Source organism: Erpetoichthys calabaricus, chromosome 6 (assembly GCF_900747795.2).
Source record: "Erpetoichthys calabaricus chromosome 6, fErpCal1.3, whole genome shotgun sequence".
Taxonomy (NCBI): domain Eukaryota; kingdom Metazoa; phylum Chordata; class Cladistia; order Polypteriformes; family Polypteridae; genus Erpetoichthys; species Erpetoichthys calabaricus.
This window is the reverse complement of record NC_041399.2, coordinates 147,487,049-147,501,394: the sequence shown is the minus strand read 5'-3', so window position 1 is coordinate 147,501,394 and position 14,346 is coordinate 147,487,049. Positions and strand designations below refer to the sequence as shown.

Here is a 14,346-nt window from a genome sequence, read left to right as displayed (position 1 = left end):
GCAACTGAGTAGCCACCAAGGTTAAGTTCTTGCAAAAAAATAGATGTTGAAGAATAAACATGGCCAATTTCAGACATGAGAGACATGAAGGTAAAACAAAACCAAATCTCCGGAGAGAGAAAAATAACCAAAGCAAGCCAAGGAATAGTTCAAAACAGAGAGATCAAAATAGCTTCTTAAAACTTGAGAGTAACAGATATTTCAGATGAATTGTGAAGCTGCAGCCTTGGGTTATCTAGCATTTTATTTTTCATTTATATTTTCTGTTATTGAGTTGACTGTTTATGACATTAATGATGTTACTAATATTGAAAATGATTGCTTTAATGCCATGGCTTGTCTGGTCTCCTAACAGTTATCATAGTTAAGGTCTGAGGTATAAGTTTTGAAAACATCTGAATTTTGTGGTATATTAAGGAAAGGACCAAGACTTTCCCTAAAAATATCATTTCTGATCATAGGTTTTGGTTTTGACTTTTTGCCCACTTAGTGGTTATGAATTTTGCCTTTTTTGATTTGGTCACTGACTACGTGTATATTCTGTGCAAGAGACTTAGCACTCTTGACTACTGTTTCCATTTGTGCTTAGAAGGAGCTGTGAACTTCATCTCTCTTCTCTGATTGATCTTTTGTATGAGAAAATAAAAAGGTTACAACAATAGCTAATATATTGTTGATTAACAGAAAATGTTTTAATTGGTCAACTAAGCTGATAGACCGTTCATAAGTGTTAAGATCCCCACAGTTAATCATCAGCAATTTAGTGGAAATTGTTTATTTACACATTAGAGACCAAACTGTTAATTTCCTATATTGATAATGTTCACACACAGTCGAAAGTATAAGGAAAGGGAGTCCTGGAATTTCTGTAAAACAGGGCTACTAAGTTACATCCTGAAGGGCTTATTTCTTAATTAGAACCTGTTTATTTACTACTAAAGTTGTATGGTTTTGGACTTAGTTTTACCAGACTTGCTTGTTACAATATTCAGAATATTTAATTGCCTATTTTAGTTTTATATAGCTGCATTTAGGTTTTAATTGTTGCCTGTTTTCTTAACCAGCTATCAGTTAATAATAAAGTGTGAATGACAAAGAAACCACCAGTTTCCAGTTAACATTGTTCCATTTTAACCTGTTTATATGCATCATGAAGAATATGTGTTAATAAAACATTTTGAAATAAATTACAGAGAAGGGAAGGACCAAGAGTTACAAGCCACAAAACATAGTATAATGTTCTCAGAAAATGAAAAATCTACAATATGATAAAATATGTAATGGAAAAGGAAAGCACCAATAAGCCTTATAATTAAATATCAAGTTTTATTATCTGCTAGACCTGGCTTCTAGTTACAAAATGGTTGGAATAAAAACCTCAAACCACTCCGCACCTCCAGAACCAAATTTCAGCAACCCTGCTATAAACATTTGGTTGCAACCAGTACTGTAGTATTGTTTGTATTTTTGTGCAAAGGAAAAATGGTGCTATGCTTGTACTGTTGCTAGTATATTTTACAAATTATATGTTATAACTGAAAAGTAGCAGATACACATATAAAGCAGGTGGGCTCTTCAACATATAGTGTTGTGTCATTTACTTTTCCAGACAATTTGAATTTGCTCAGTTACCATAGGAAGAGTTCAACACACCCTTCTTTAACTGTTGCTTTACTGCCATCTAAGCACAATACTACTTTGCAAAAGATAATGCTTATGTTTTCTTGACAATGAAGCAGCTGTTTCTGATTGCATTTGGTGAAAACTGTAGATAGTGTAAATGTATGACTTCCAATTTTCAGTCATATAGCTAAGGAAATGTTGCAAAACAAATTTACTTCTGAGCTTGACTGAGAAATTTCTGTTTCTAGTCACTAACATATATGTAATCTTTTATGATATACTCACATTAACTATCAGTGTGTTTTTTGTAAGGCTGATGTGATAGTTTTAGACTTGATTCATTAATTTTATATCTTTGTTCACTCATATGTTGACATTCTTTTCTGTCATGATAAAAAGTGGCTCATTGCAAAGAAAAATGGACCAGAGGATGAGGTGTAAATTGAAAAACCTGGCCACATTTAAAAATCAAAAAGTCAATCTGATCGGTTGTCAAGCCCAAAATCAGAAATCGAGACTTAACAGTAACTAATTCAAAGCAGCAAGGTCACGTTTCCAAAAGGAATCACCTCATAAATACACATGGGAAAGTTTGAAGGGCCTGTCAGCAACCTTGGCAAACCAGAAAGTGCATGTTGCCAATCTTGTATAGCCACATTGATAATATTATGTGCCAATTCCAGTCACCTTTAGATAGATAAACCATAGAAATGTGTAAACAATATAGGAAAGCCCATACCGTTTTGATAAACAGTACTGGCATGGCAAAAGACAAAAATGAACACACGTAACAACTGTTTTCTACATGGTTAAAACCCCAAGCAGGATTATGCTACCCCTGCAAATTACAAAAAATCACTATAAAAAATAATTAAAAAGAGACTATATCATAACAGATATTGGAACCCTGTGAATTATAATAGTGTAACGGACCTGAACAATTTCTGATAAAGTAGACACATGCTGTTTTATTTTCTTTTGTAGATTTTTATGGTTACTTTTCATAATGGTTCACTTTTTAATTATGTTTTGATATTTTTTGCATCCATCCATCCATCCATTTTCCAACCCACTATACAACCCACCACAGATATTTTTTGCATTTTACACCATTTCATTGATTTCTTTCCTGGAAGCCAATTTTATTGTTCATGGTTGCAATGTCCATTGTTGGGCAATGTGGCATGTTACCATGCTATATAAGATGGAATTGGACAGTACATGGTGTGCAAGTTTTGGATTAAAACTCTGGTGAAGACTTCCTAAATTATAGATAGGGAAAGGAAAATTTAGCTATGATTATGACCACAGCTGCCTACAGTCTTGAAGCAATGCCAGAGAAAAAACCTACTAGTATATATTTGTGAGATCCTGCAAAATTAATTGGTTTTGGATATCAGCACACTATAGTATCAAAAAATTTGAATCAGCTCTAGCCAAACAGCTGAGACTTGTGTGGCATGCAGTTTCCATTATTATTATTTATTTAGCAGGTACCTTTATTCAAGGCATCATACAAAAACATTTTTATACATGCAATACTGTATATTTAATATAGCAGAAAGTGCTATAAAAAAGTAGAGATCAATAAGAACTGAATTTTTTCCTTGGTGTCTGAGTAACTTTCATTGTTATGAATCTTTGCCGTACTACTGAGAATGAAGTCTCCATTTACATTTTCATATCTGGTGGCCACTTGAGGGTGTCACATTTCCTTCTGGCACACAGCAAAGTTCTCTTTAGTTGTCCTCTCGCTGAAAAACTGACGTAGTGCATTGATTGGATGGTGATATTGTGTTCTTGTGTTAAGATACATTAAACTGAAATTTTGGTTAAATATTTAAATATGATCATTTTACTTCTGTTTAATTGAATTTTATCATTATATTGGGCTTGTCATTTTATTTTATATACATTAATGGCCTACATGATAAAATAATCACTGTAATCTAACGTACTTGTGACATGTGGGGGTTAAATAGAAATGTATTCTTTTAAAATATTTGTTTCTAGAGCTGTAAAATAATAATTTCCTTTTCACTCATGTGAGAAAGTTTCAGTCTTTTTGGACAAATGTGTAATGCAGAAATGAAAGAAAGCCTGCCAATAGAGCTGTGTGTTTTCTAAAACATGCATATTTTTGCAGGACAATCTTGCTGAGTGACTCCTATCTTGTGCAAAGGTTTCTATGTGCATCTCTAACAGTGATTTGAGTATTTGCCAATGTAAGATGATAAACTTGTAGGTGTCCCATATTGCAAATAATTTATTTGCTACCATCCTATTGCAGGGGAGCATAATCATTTACCAACCTGGCCCAGCAAGTAGTACCTCAATTAAGTAATAGCCCATTAAGTAGCTAGCAATTTTTCTGTCCACTGCAGCATACATTGTTTGTGATCCAGTAATTTCTGACTTAGGTCTTGCTCATCATTGATAACCTGACTCAGCACAGCTTCCAGTCTTGTTTCTGACAAATCTATCTGAAGGATAAATGGAGTAGTAGCATATCATACAGGATATCCTCAAACTTTCGTAACGCTTTGAGTAACTGACTCTGCTGAGCAGAAGTTAACTCTTCTCCAAAGTTCAATTTGAAAGTTATAGAATATAGTATCACAACCAAGTCACCTGTGTCAGGTATGCATGTGTTTACTAGTGTTTATATAGGTTACAAGGATAACTATGCTCCCTTTGCCTTTGCTTAGACTGGAAAACAATGTAATAACCTAAATCTTTCCTTTATTTGATCTCAAATGAGCTGTGCCAGTGTGGGGATTAAGACCATGACATAATACCCTGGCTGTAATTTGCTTAACACAGTTCCATGAAGATAACAAAGATATACAGTAATAGAAATGATACACTTAAAGGATATACATGTTTAAGACTTCAACTTCACAACATCAAGGATTGGTTTTAAAAACTAAATACTGTGTGCATAATTTGTATGTTGTATGTAATTTCATTAAGATCTGTACTGATGACTTTGTTAAACGACAGCAGTAAACTCTACTTTTGTGGGCTGTAGGTGAAAATAACTTTTGAACTAAAAACATATCACAATCAAAGTTCTCCGCCCTAATAGTTAATAAAGCAACAAATATTTATGCTTTTCAAAATAGTTTGAATAGTCTGTATCAGGCTTGATGTTTTTTGACTAACTATAAATACTATTAGGATAACAAACAAGGGAATGTAATTAAAATGGTTAATCATATAAGGACATGTACCTTTTATATATTTTATATGTTAAATATGTTAATATTAAAGATAAAAAAGAGAAGTACCTCAGTACAGAGTGACATTTTAACGCTAAAGGTACTGTAGATAGACACAGAAAAAAATATAACTGAAAAAATATGCAATTCATTTTAATTTAGAGGTGAGGATTAATTGGAGCATGCATTCTGAAGAGAAAAGAGAAAAGGTAGTGTCTGTGGTAGTGCTACTGAATTATTTTAAGGACATTCTAATTTTTGTTATTTATATTTTATCAGTAGAGGTAGGATATAAGAAAGCATATAATATTTCATATTACTTCAATTTAAATTTCTTTTATTGGATTTTGTTTTTCATTTTAAAAAATACGATAAAACTTTTTTAACATTAATTTTACATAAAGTTTTTCATTTTTCCTGTTCTCAGAGGTTCATGTTGGGGGTGTCAACTTAACCATTTTATTAAAAGGTTAAGCAGGTTTAGGGGCATGAACCTTAGGCCTACAGCAGGTAACCAAAACCTGATATATCCTCACCACCAGGTGCTAGGCCTAAAGGTCTGAACCTGCTGGGTGAACCTTACAGGCTCTAAGGTTACCACAGTCTCCAGATCTCTTACCCCTTAGTCTGAATAAAAGAAATGGGTAGCATGGGTGTTCTCTTCCAGACCTGGCTCTAGACTATGTAAGTGTGAAAGTAGTTTGCAAATAAATTGCATCCTGTCCTGGAATTATTACTGTCATTGGCCTAACATTTCTGGGACAGATTCCAACTTATTACAAACCTGCAATGGAAAAAGTGGGTTAAGAAAATGAAATGATAGCATATTATACTTTGTAGGTAAATTGATTTAAAAATTGCATTAGTGGGACAATGAACAAGAGTTGTCTTCATAAATTCTTATGATGGAAACATTATATAAAACATTTTCTAATTCTGAACCGAACCTAGCAGATATCGTTACTTATTACAAGGCATCAAATTGTTAATGAGTAATACAGTGTGATATTAACCACTACTACTATATTTATTTTTTTTAGGTTGCTTGTCTTACCCATATAGGCTCCAACTATCTCAACAGCAAAAAAGAGGCTAAACGATGGGGGACAGCTCATGAAAGCATTGTTCCTTACCAGGTAAGCCTTCTCCTTAAAATATTATTTTGCCTACAATTATTTAACTGTTTGAAAGAAAACACAGAAAGTGTAAAGGAGTATAATCTAATAATATAAAGGCCTGGTTTAAATTTATATAGAGTTATCTGAGATAAGTAAAAGATGATTTTGACGATTTTTTAAGTAGTAGATGTCCTGATTAGTGAATTTGCCTTCAATACAGCCATATATGACAGCCTCTGCTCCACATGTGTCCTCTGAACAAAAGATATATAAGATTCAACTTGCCATGACATTAATTCTAACTTGGTAGATGATTATTGTATAACCTATTTTCTCTCTACTGGCATTGTTCAGAGCTAACACTGTTTCTCCTGGTATTAAACGTCTATTCTTCAATTTAGTCATCTGTCAGTTTATTTTCTGTTATTGATTCATGACTGACTCATTTTTGAGGTATCAGTTGTTTCCAGTGTCTGTTGTTATGATTTAAAGGAAAGGGCAGGGACATTTTAATATAAAAAGAGGACTGCCTAATCAGAAGGCAAGGTTCATAGTGAGAAAACAAAGCCTTAATATTGAAAGTGAAAAGGAGGATAAAGCAAAGGCACAACAAAAATAATGTATTTTTATCCAGTTTTCTGATGACGCAGTAGTGAACAGTGTTAAAAGCTTATGCTGTCACATCGATGAGGACATGCACTGCGCAATCCAGGTTAGTCCATGGCAACTGGACAATAAAAAGTTTGCAAAATGGTGACATCTTACAAAAACACAAAAAATGACATGAAAATAAACAAATGTCTTTATATACGTACGTTTCAAAAATATTTTTGAAGTGCAGAATTAGATACAGCAAAATCTTTAGAACAAAAAGAAAATAAAATCAGATGCCTAATGAGATCATAAAACTTTTAAAAAGTAGCCAAACCATAACACTTGCATTATAACAGAGCATTATGTGGCCCTACATCATCAGAGATGCTCTTGATGTGCTCAGTGGAATTCATATTAGTCTTTATATATTTTTTTAATTCATACCACTTCTTCTTCTTTTGGCTACTCCCATTAAGGGTTGCCGCAGTGGATCATCTGTTTCCAAATCTTCCTGTCCTCTGCATCTTGCTGTGTCACACCCACCACCTGCATGTCCTCTCTCACTACATCCATAAACGTCCTCTTATGCCTTTCTCTTTACCTCTTGCCTGGCAGCTCCATCCCTACCATCTTTTGCCCAATATTCCAAGTATCTCTCCTCTGCACATGTCCAAACCAACGCAATCTTGCCTCTTTGGCTTTGTCTCCAAACCATCCAACCTGAGGTGACCCTCTAATGTACTCATTCCTACTTCCTAGTCCTATACATCCTCGTCACACCAAATGCAAATCTTAACTCCACTCTGGTTGTTATGGCATTGATGTTTTTTATCAGTCTTAAATGAAAGTCATCTAGTTAAGTTTGAACAATATTCATGCTCATTCAATACTAAAATGATGATGTTAATTATCTGGAGAATGAATTTGCAAAAAAGGTAGCACTGCCTATGTTGTTACTAGTGAGGGATAATTGTGAATTTCCCCTTGGGATCTATCTATCTATCTAAATTGCTGTGGGCTGACATTATGCCTTCATTTTGACAACATGTTCATTATAGATGTAGTTTAAATTAAACAATATTTCCTACACTTAGCTAATATCTGTTAACCATGCATACAGTATTTCAATGAGAATAATATAAATTCATTCCAACTGAAAGCAGGATCTTACATTGCCTTTACAAATTAACTGAAATTATAATTGCTTGAGGATACTTTTGCATATTGAAAGGTTACTGTTATGACTACCTGGTTTATTTATACTTTTCCTGGGTCTTCCTGGGTCTTCCATCATCTTTAAACAAAAGGTATACAGTAATCCCTCCTGTATCTCGCTTCAACTTTCGCAGCTTCACTCTATCGCGGATTTTATATTTTATATATTTCTCGCTGCTTCGCGGGTTTCTGCGGACAATGGGTCTTTTTACTTCTGGTACATGCTTCCTCAGTTGGTTTGCCCAGTTGATTTCATACAAGGGATGCTATTGGGGGATGGCTGAGAAGCTACCCAGTCAGAGCACGCAGTTAAGTTCCTGTGTGCTGATTGGCTCAGCGACAGAGCGCCGAATTCGATTCCGCTGCGTTAACCAGGAAGTCTCGTCTCACTCATTCAGCATCAACATGTTTCGCTGTGTAAAGAGTTAACTTTTGTGTTCTTTTTTGTTTATCTTTGTGCATAGTCAAGCCCTTCGTTATGGCTCCAAAATGATCTGCTCCTACTACTGCTTCAGGGGCCGTGCCCAAGCGCAAACGGAAGATGCTAACGATTGCCGAAAAGGTAAAAGTTTTGGATATGTTGAAGGCAGGGAACAGTTACACCGCTGTAGGACGCCATTACGGCATAAATGAGTCCACGATTGTTTTTATTTAAAAAGGAGGAAAAGCATATAAGATCTACGACCGCAGTGTCCTTTAACCAGTGCACAAAATGAGTTGTAAGTGGACGTAATAAGGCGGTAGTCCGGATGGAATCTGCTTTAGGGATTTGGATTGAAGGCTGCCGGAAGAAGAACAATAGCGGTGCTACACAATCGCCTGAAGAGGCTCCTTTAGAAGAGCTGTAACGCTCTCCTTTGTTGTGCAGTAAAATTAAACTCATTGTTATCGGACAAGTTATTGTGTCATTGTTGGTGAGTAACCATAATTAATTTTCTACGTACAGTACTTATTTTTTATTTTTATTTTATTTATTTTATTTATTTTTTTAGTACATAGTTTAGTGTCACTACACACACATTTTACTGTATACAATTTTTCTTGCATTGTACGTATTTGTTGCTGGTGGCCTGTCTGTCGTAACGGCTGTAACATATGTGATATCGGAGACACTCGATATCTTTAAAATAATATTTAGGTTTTACTGTATATAAACAGTGTGTTTACATACGTACATGATTTCAATGAATCTTACCTAATATCTAAGAGAATACAAAGGGTTTATGCTGTATAATTGTGCTGGAAATGTTTATAATAGTGTGGGAGAGTTTATAAGGGCTTAAAATATATAAAAATAACCATATGATCATATGGTTTTTACTTCGCGGATTTTCACCTTTCGCGAGGGGTTCTGGAACGCAACCCCCGCGATCGAGGAGGAATTACTGTACATATCCTTTTTTTGATTTGAATTCTTTTTAATGATGTTAAAAATTAATCACTTTCTGCTGCAACACTACTTTGTCTTCCTTATGGGCGGTGCCATTTTCTGGTCCCACTGTAATGACACTACAGCCATTGGTCAAGGGCTGTGTCCTGTCAAACATACTGTTTGGTGATACCATCACGACTATGTTTGAGCTTGCTCTGTGCTGTGACACTTTGTGCTCATTTCTTGTTTTTTGAAGTGCTGGATAACTGACTACAGTTTTGGTTTAACATTTTGGTTTCTAGTTTTCTGTCATCCCGGTTATGAATCTTCAGTTTGCTGTTGACTATGTTTAATATCTTGGTCCCTTACTATAATTTAGTGCCATATTTGCTATACAGGAACCATCAACTTCCCATGGTTTTGCGAAGTCTTTATTCCTAACTTTAGCTGGTTCTTTGTGACTTGTTTATTTTGTTATTTTTTGTTAAACAGTTTTATTATGATTGTTAATGCACTTGTTTTTTTATTAATTTCCTTCTTTTTGTGTTTAATTGTTTTTTTATTAATTTCCTTCTTTTTGTGTTTAATTGTTTTTTCATTAAGTTCTTTTTTGTCAAACATTTTGTAATTATCTGTTTGTCTTTTTATTGCGCTAATTTAGTTGGTGATTTACCTTTTTGCTCTTCATGTTACTCCCAGTGATGTAGGTAACTGTTAAATTTGGCTAATCTATTTTTTTGTCTTTGCTTTGGCTTTAAGTAATAAAGTATGAATTTAAACTAGAGTTTTGGAAAATAAGGAATTTGTATTTAACATTTATTTGTTAAATATTAACCATGTTCGTCCACAACACCGTTTTGTTTTTTGAAGGACAATGCCATTTTGTGATCATTTATTTGTTGTTACTATGCTGTTGCTAGGTAGGGTCAATAGGAAGTGTACCACATGTACAATCAATAGTTCAAAGGTATTAAAGGTCAGTGTTGTGCACTTCCTAGTTGTTCAAGATTGTAAATACCCAAAACATTTCTATTGTGGTTTCTTTGTTGTTTTGAATTCCTGACTTTAGATTTTATTGAGTATTTTCTTGACAATGAATTATGAGTATCTGTTTATGATCTTAGCTAGCTTCAGGCTGACTGCTGGATCATGGAGTGAGAGTCTTATTGCTGTTGGCTCCCTCCTTGCTATTCTTTTCTCAGGGTGGTTTTGCAGTTTGTGGATACTTGGTCTTCTTGCCTTACTTTTTGTTTTCTATCCTTTGTTTTTTGGCTTAAAGTTTTTTTTTGCCATTTTGCAAATTGTTTTCTGGTTGTATTCTTGGTTTTGGCCTAAAATAATTGGGGTTTTAATAGTTTTTAAACCTTTTTGTAAGCTTTTGCCTTTTCTATTTTTGATTCCCTAATAACTGAACACTTTCTTCTTTGTACTATATATTTTTGATGACTTGGCTTTCTACTTTGTATATTTTTGAAAACTTTGCCATTCCTTCATTATGTATGTTTGTATCTTGCCTATTCTCTTTTAGATTTTTTGCCTAATCAACCCATTCATTGTTTTCTTATAGTTGTTAATAAATCATTTAATTTTGGATCAAACCCATTTTAGATTTCATGGTTTTGCTTTCCATGTTGTTCTTTACATCTAAAAAATCATCACTGAAACATAATTGACACTTGCTCCATACCAAACCCAATGAAGTTCAAGTAGTTCATTGCGATAAAGCCAGTGATTACCCATTGGGCCAGCAAGTGGTAGTAAGCAGCTCCCATCTTGAATGGAGAGTGGGGCTCAACTTTACTTGCTTCAGAGAACTGGCCCACTAAGAACTACTCAGTGTTCAGGTCTGTTTTGACCCTAGAAGAGATCAAGGAGTCTAGTAACACTAGAATGTGATTTAGAAACAGAAAACACAAAAAATAGATAAAAATGTTAATAACAAGAGGTAGGGATTAACAATTATTTGATGTCAAATTGAAATTGTGATTTGAAACAATGCAATTAGCAAATAGCAAATGCTGTGATTTAGGGTATATTTTATGCAGTATGTCTGACCAATAAAGCTGTTAGATGGAATGTCGCTGTTTGAATGTAATTTGAATTTATTTCAAAAAGCAATAGCTGACGTTCAATTGCAAAAGAACAGTTACAGTATTTTACCTGCACTAATTTTGCAATTGAGTTACTCCAGACATCCTATGTAAAGCTGCAATATTTAGCAGAGCTCAGTATTACCTTTGGCAGGAGGTTGTGTGTATGTGCAAAGTCACCAGTGTGGTCTGTTTATTAATGATAAAGAATAACACATCAATTTCAAAAAATACATTATAGATATTACAAAATTCCAGATGTTGCTCCTGCTCCTTAATTACGTGACAATCTATCTGATACTTCACTAGAAGATCCTTATGTTGACAACAGAATTCTACTATCAAACTAATTTGTGTGGTGTCTGAGCATCACGTCTGCTCTGTTGTGTGCTTCTCAAAGTGGCACCGACCTAAAGATTGATTAACATGTCAGCATCTCTGCTTTTCATTTATTTTTTAATCAGTGCTTTGTTAAAAAAGTGCAATAGGATTCATTTTGTTTAAACTTAGAAATTAATATTGATTAGTGTCCACCCACAGAAATGGAAAGGCATGCCTTAAGATTTGGTCTATGTGATAGCTCTGCCACAAGTGTACTCCAAGCTGTTTTTCTACATGCTTTTCCAGTTATGTAAAAGTATCATATCATATCTGATTCTGTCCCATTTACTCTTAAACCTAAGACTCCTAACTGCTGTTTAATGCTATAAATTTCTAATTAAAGCAAATGGAAAATAACACTGCTTGGGATTTTGATTCCTTTTATATTTGAATAACAGTTGCTCGAGAACCACTAAAAATTTTTTTAAGTTAGTGTTTGAGTTCAAGAGGGTCCCAAAGGCAACAGGGAGTGTGGAGCTTACCCGCACCGTCACATTTGGTGGCAGCGGTAGGATGAGCTGACGATGGGAGCTTAAGAACTGGAGACAGAACAGCAAGAGGGATAGGTGCCTGACTGTCTAAAGAACCCACGACACTCGCTGGAGGAGAACATTATAGAACTAAGCTTTTTAATGGATATTTATTTATTGTTGATTGCATTATTGTCATTTTCAAGTTATCTTTTTTTATGTCCTGTTTTTACAATGGGGACTTAGGTTTTGTTTTATGAGGGTTGTTTCAGTGCTTTTATTGCTGTTTTAGTGTGGTGTAGGGCCTCACCACAGACATGGACTGCCAGTTGCACTGGTTTGGAAAAAAGGTCAGAGCCTTCCTGTGCAACTGGGCTCTTCTGGAGGGTGGTGTGTGATGAATGGTCTGTGGCGCTGCACTGATTTTAAATAAATAAATAATTGAATGTGCTTGTGCTGGGGATTGGAGCAGGTGCAAGCGATTGTCTGAGAAGACAGCTTGTCTCCAGGTTGGTGCGATGTGGTCAGCCGACCGTGCATTGCCTTGCCGGTATGTACAGATGGTCTGATTGTTTCATTATCAGCACGGGTTGGCAATAAGACGATCACACCTGCAACCACTCCCCAGCATATAAAAGGAGAGCGCAAGGGAGAAACGAGGGATCAGAAAGAAAAACAGAAAAAAGGATGGAGGTTGATGTGAGGAGAAGAGAGGCAGGAGCAGGAGTGAGCCAGTGTAGAAGATAAACAGGTGTATGGGAATGGAGCCCCATGGTGGAGTGTCTGTGGGCAATGCTCGGGCTCAGGAGGGGGCTCAGGGATCACTCCTGCTGAGTAACTAGGGAGCAGGAGTGGTCATTCTGCTTGGGAGTGTCCTCTTACTGAGTAGAGCCATGGTCGGCAGTGGTGGGCGTGGTGCAGAGCTGTGTCTGGTGACTCCCTGTGGTACGCTGTGGATCGAGCAGCGGGGACATGGGCCAGGATTGAAGGGTATCTGCGCCTGTTGGTTGCCATCTTTCTGTGCTATGTGGTCTGAACAGGATAAGCTGGAGAGACATTAGCTTTTAAAGGGAAGCCCTGATGACTGAGAATTTTAAAGGAGATTTCTGCATTGTTTTAACGGGTTATTTATTTGGATTGATATTAACCTCCACCATCACAGACTTTTTTTAGATTATTTATTCATTGAATTTTTGGAGCACTGCACTTTGGACACTGTATGACTGTTTTTAATAAAAGCACTATGTCACTATTTCACCTATCCCTTCCAATGCATTGTGTGTTTATCCTCATCTGCCAAGCTCATCCTGGTCATGACTAGCGATGGTGTTAGGTTCAAGAGGCTTCTGAAGACAACAGGAACATGGAGCCAACCTTAGGTTCAAGAGGCTTCTGAAGACAACAGGAACATGGAGCCAACCTGCACCATCACATAAAGTCCTGTGCATACTGTATCAACCACAAGTTCGCCATCAGAGAGACTGTTTAGCACTGGGGGCAATGCAGTCACATGTCAGTGTTCATGACTGAAACCAACAAAGGTTGTCATGCTGGTGTTCTTGACAAAAAATATGTAAAGACTACTGTGAGTGTTGAGAAGAGTAGAGATGTCAGGAAAGCAAGTATTATGTAAGGCTTTTGTTTGGAGTAATTTTAAGATTTTAGTTGTATTGCACTATATCCCATAGTGGCAGCATTTATGAAAAAAGTTTAAAAGTTAAATGCTGGTTATCTGCAAATAATTGTTTTATTTGAATGTGCAATAGGTTTGTTGTGTAAAATTTATATTCTGTTTCTATTATTAAGTTTTGTGATCACTTTTTCTTAATTATTCTCTGGTTTGTCAATTTATAAGCGAAATGCTGGATATCAGTAAATAAATTCTATTGATTACAGATTGTGAAATATTTAAATGCTACTCCTGAGCCACAAGTCACAACGTTTGTGATAATTGTTCTTTGTTTCTGTGTTCTACACCAATTAAAAATGTATTAAAAATGTCATCCTTGCTTTAGAATATAAAGACGTTAATATTTTGATGGTATCTAATGTGGTAATACTCCATCATGTTTTAAATATATTACACAATATTGAACTGCAGTTTGACTTCAAAAAGCTTGACTTAAAAAGTCACATCGCAATCACAATATCTGTCAGAAAAATCGCAATTAGATATTTTCTCCAAATCATTCAGTCCTAATCTGAGGTCTTGGCTATTTTTCCACACAATATTACAATTGTTTGTCACATGCGTGCCAGTGT

General features: G+C 35.3%; 1 protein-coding gene across 4 annotated transcripts in view; it reads left to right on the top strand.

The window, feature by feature from the left end:
• The window catches only part of sugct (succinyl-CoA:glutarate-CoA transferase), a 752,804-nt gene that overhangs the window by 220,284 nt on the left and 518,174 nt on the right, over window positions 1–14,346 (top strand). For all 4 annotated transcript variants that reach the window (XM_051928849.1, XM_028803974.2, XM_051928850.1 and 1 more), the window contains one exon: window positions 5,885–5,980. In XM_051928849.1, the coding sequence (XP_051784809.1) occupies window positions 5,885–5,980 (96 nt within the window). The remainder of the gene's footprint in view (window positions 1–5,884; window positions 5,981–14,346) is intronic.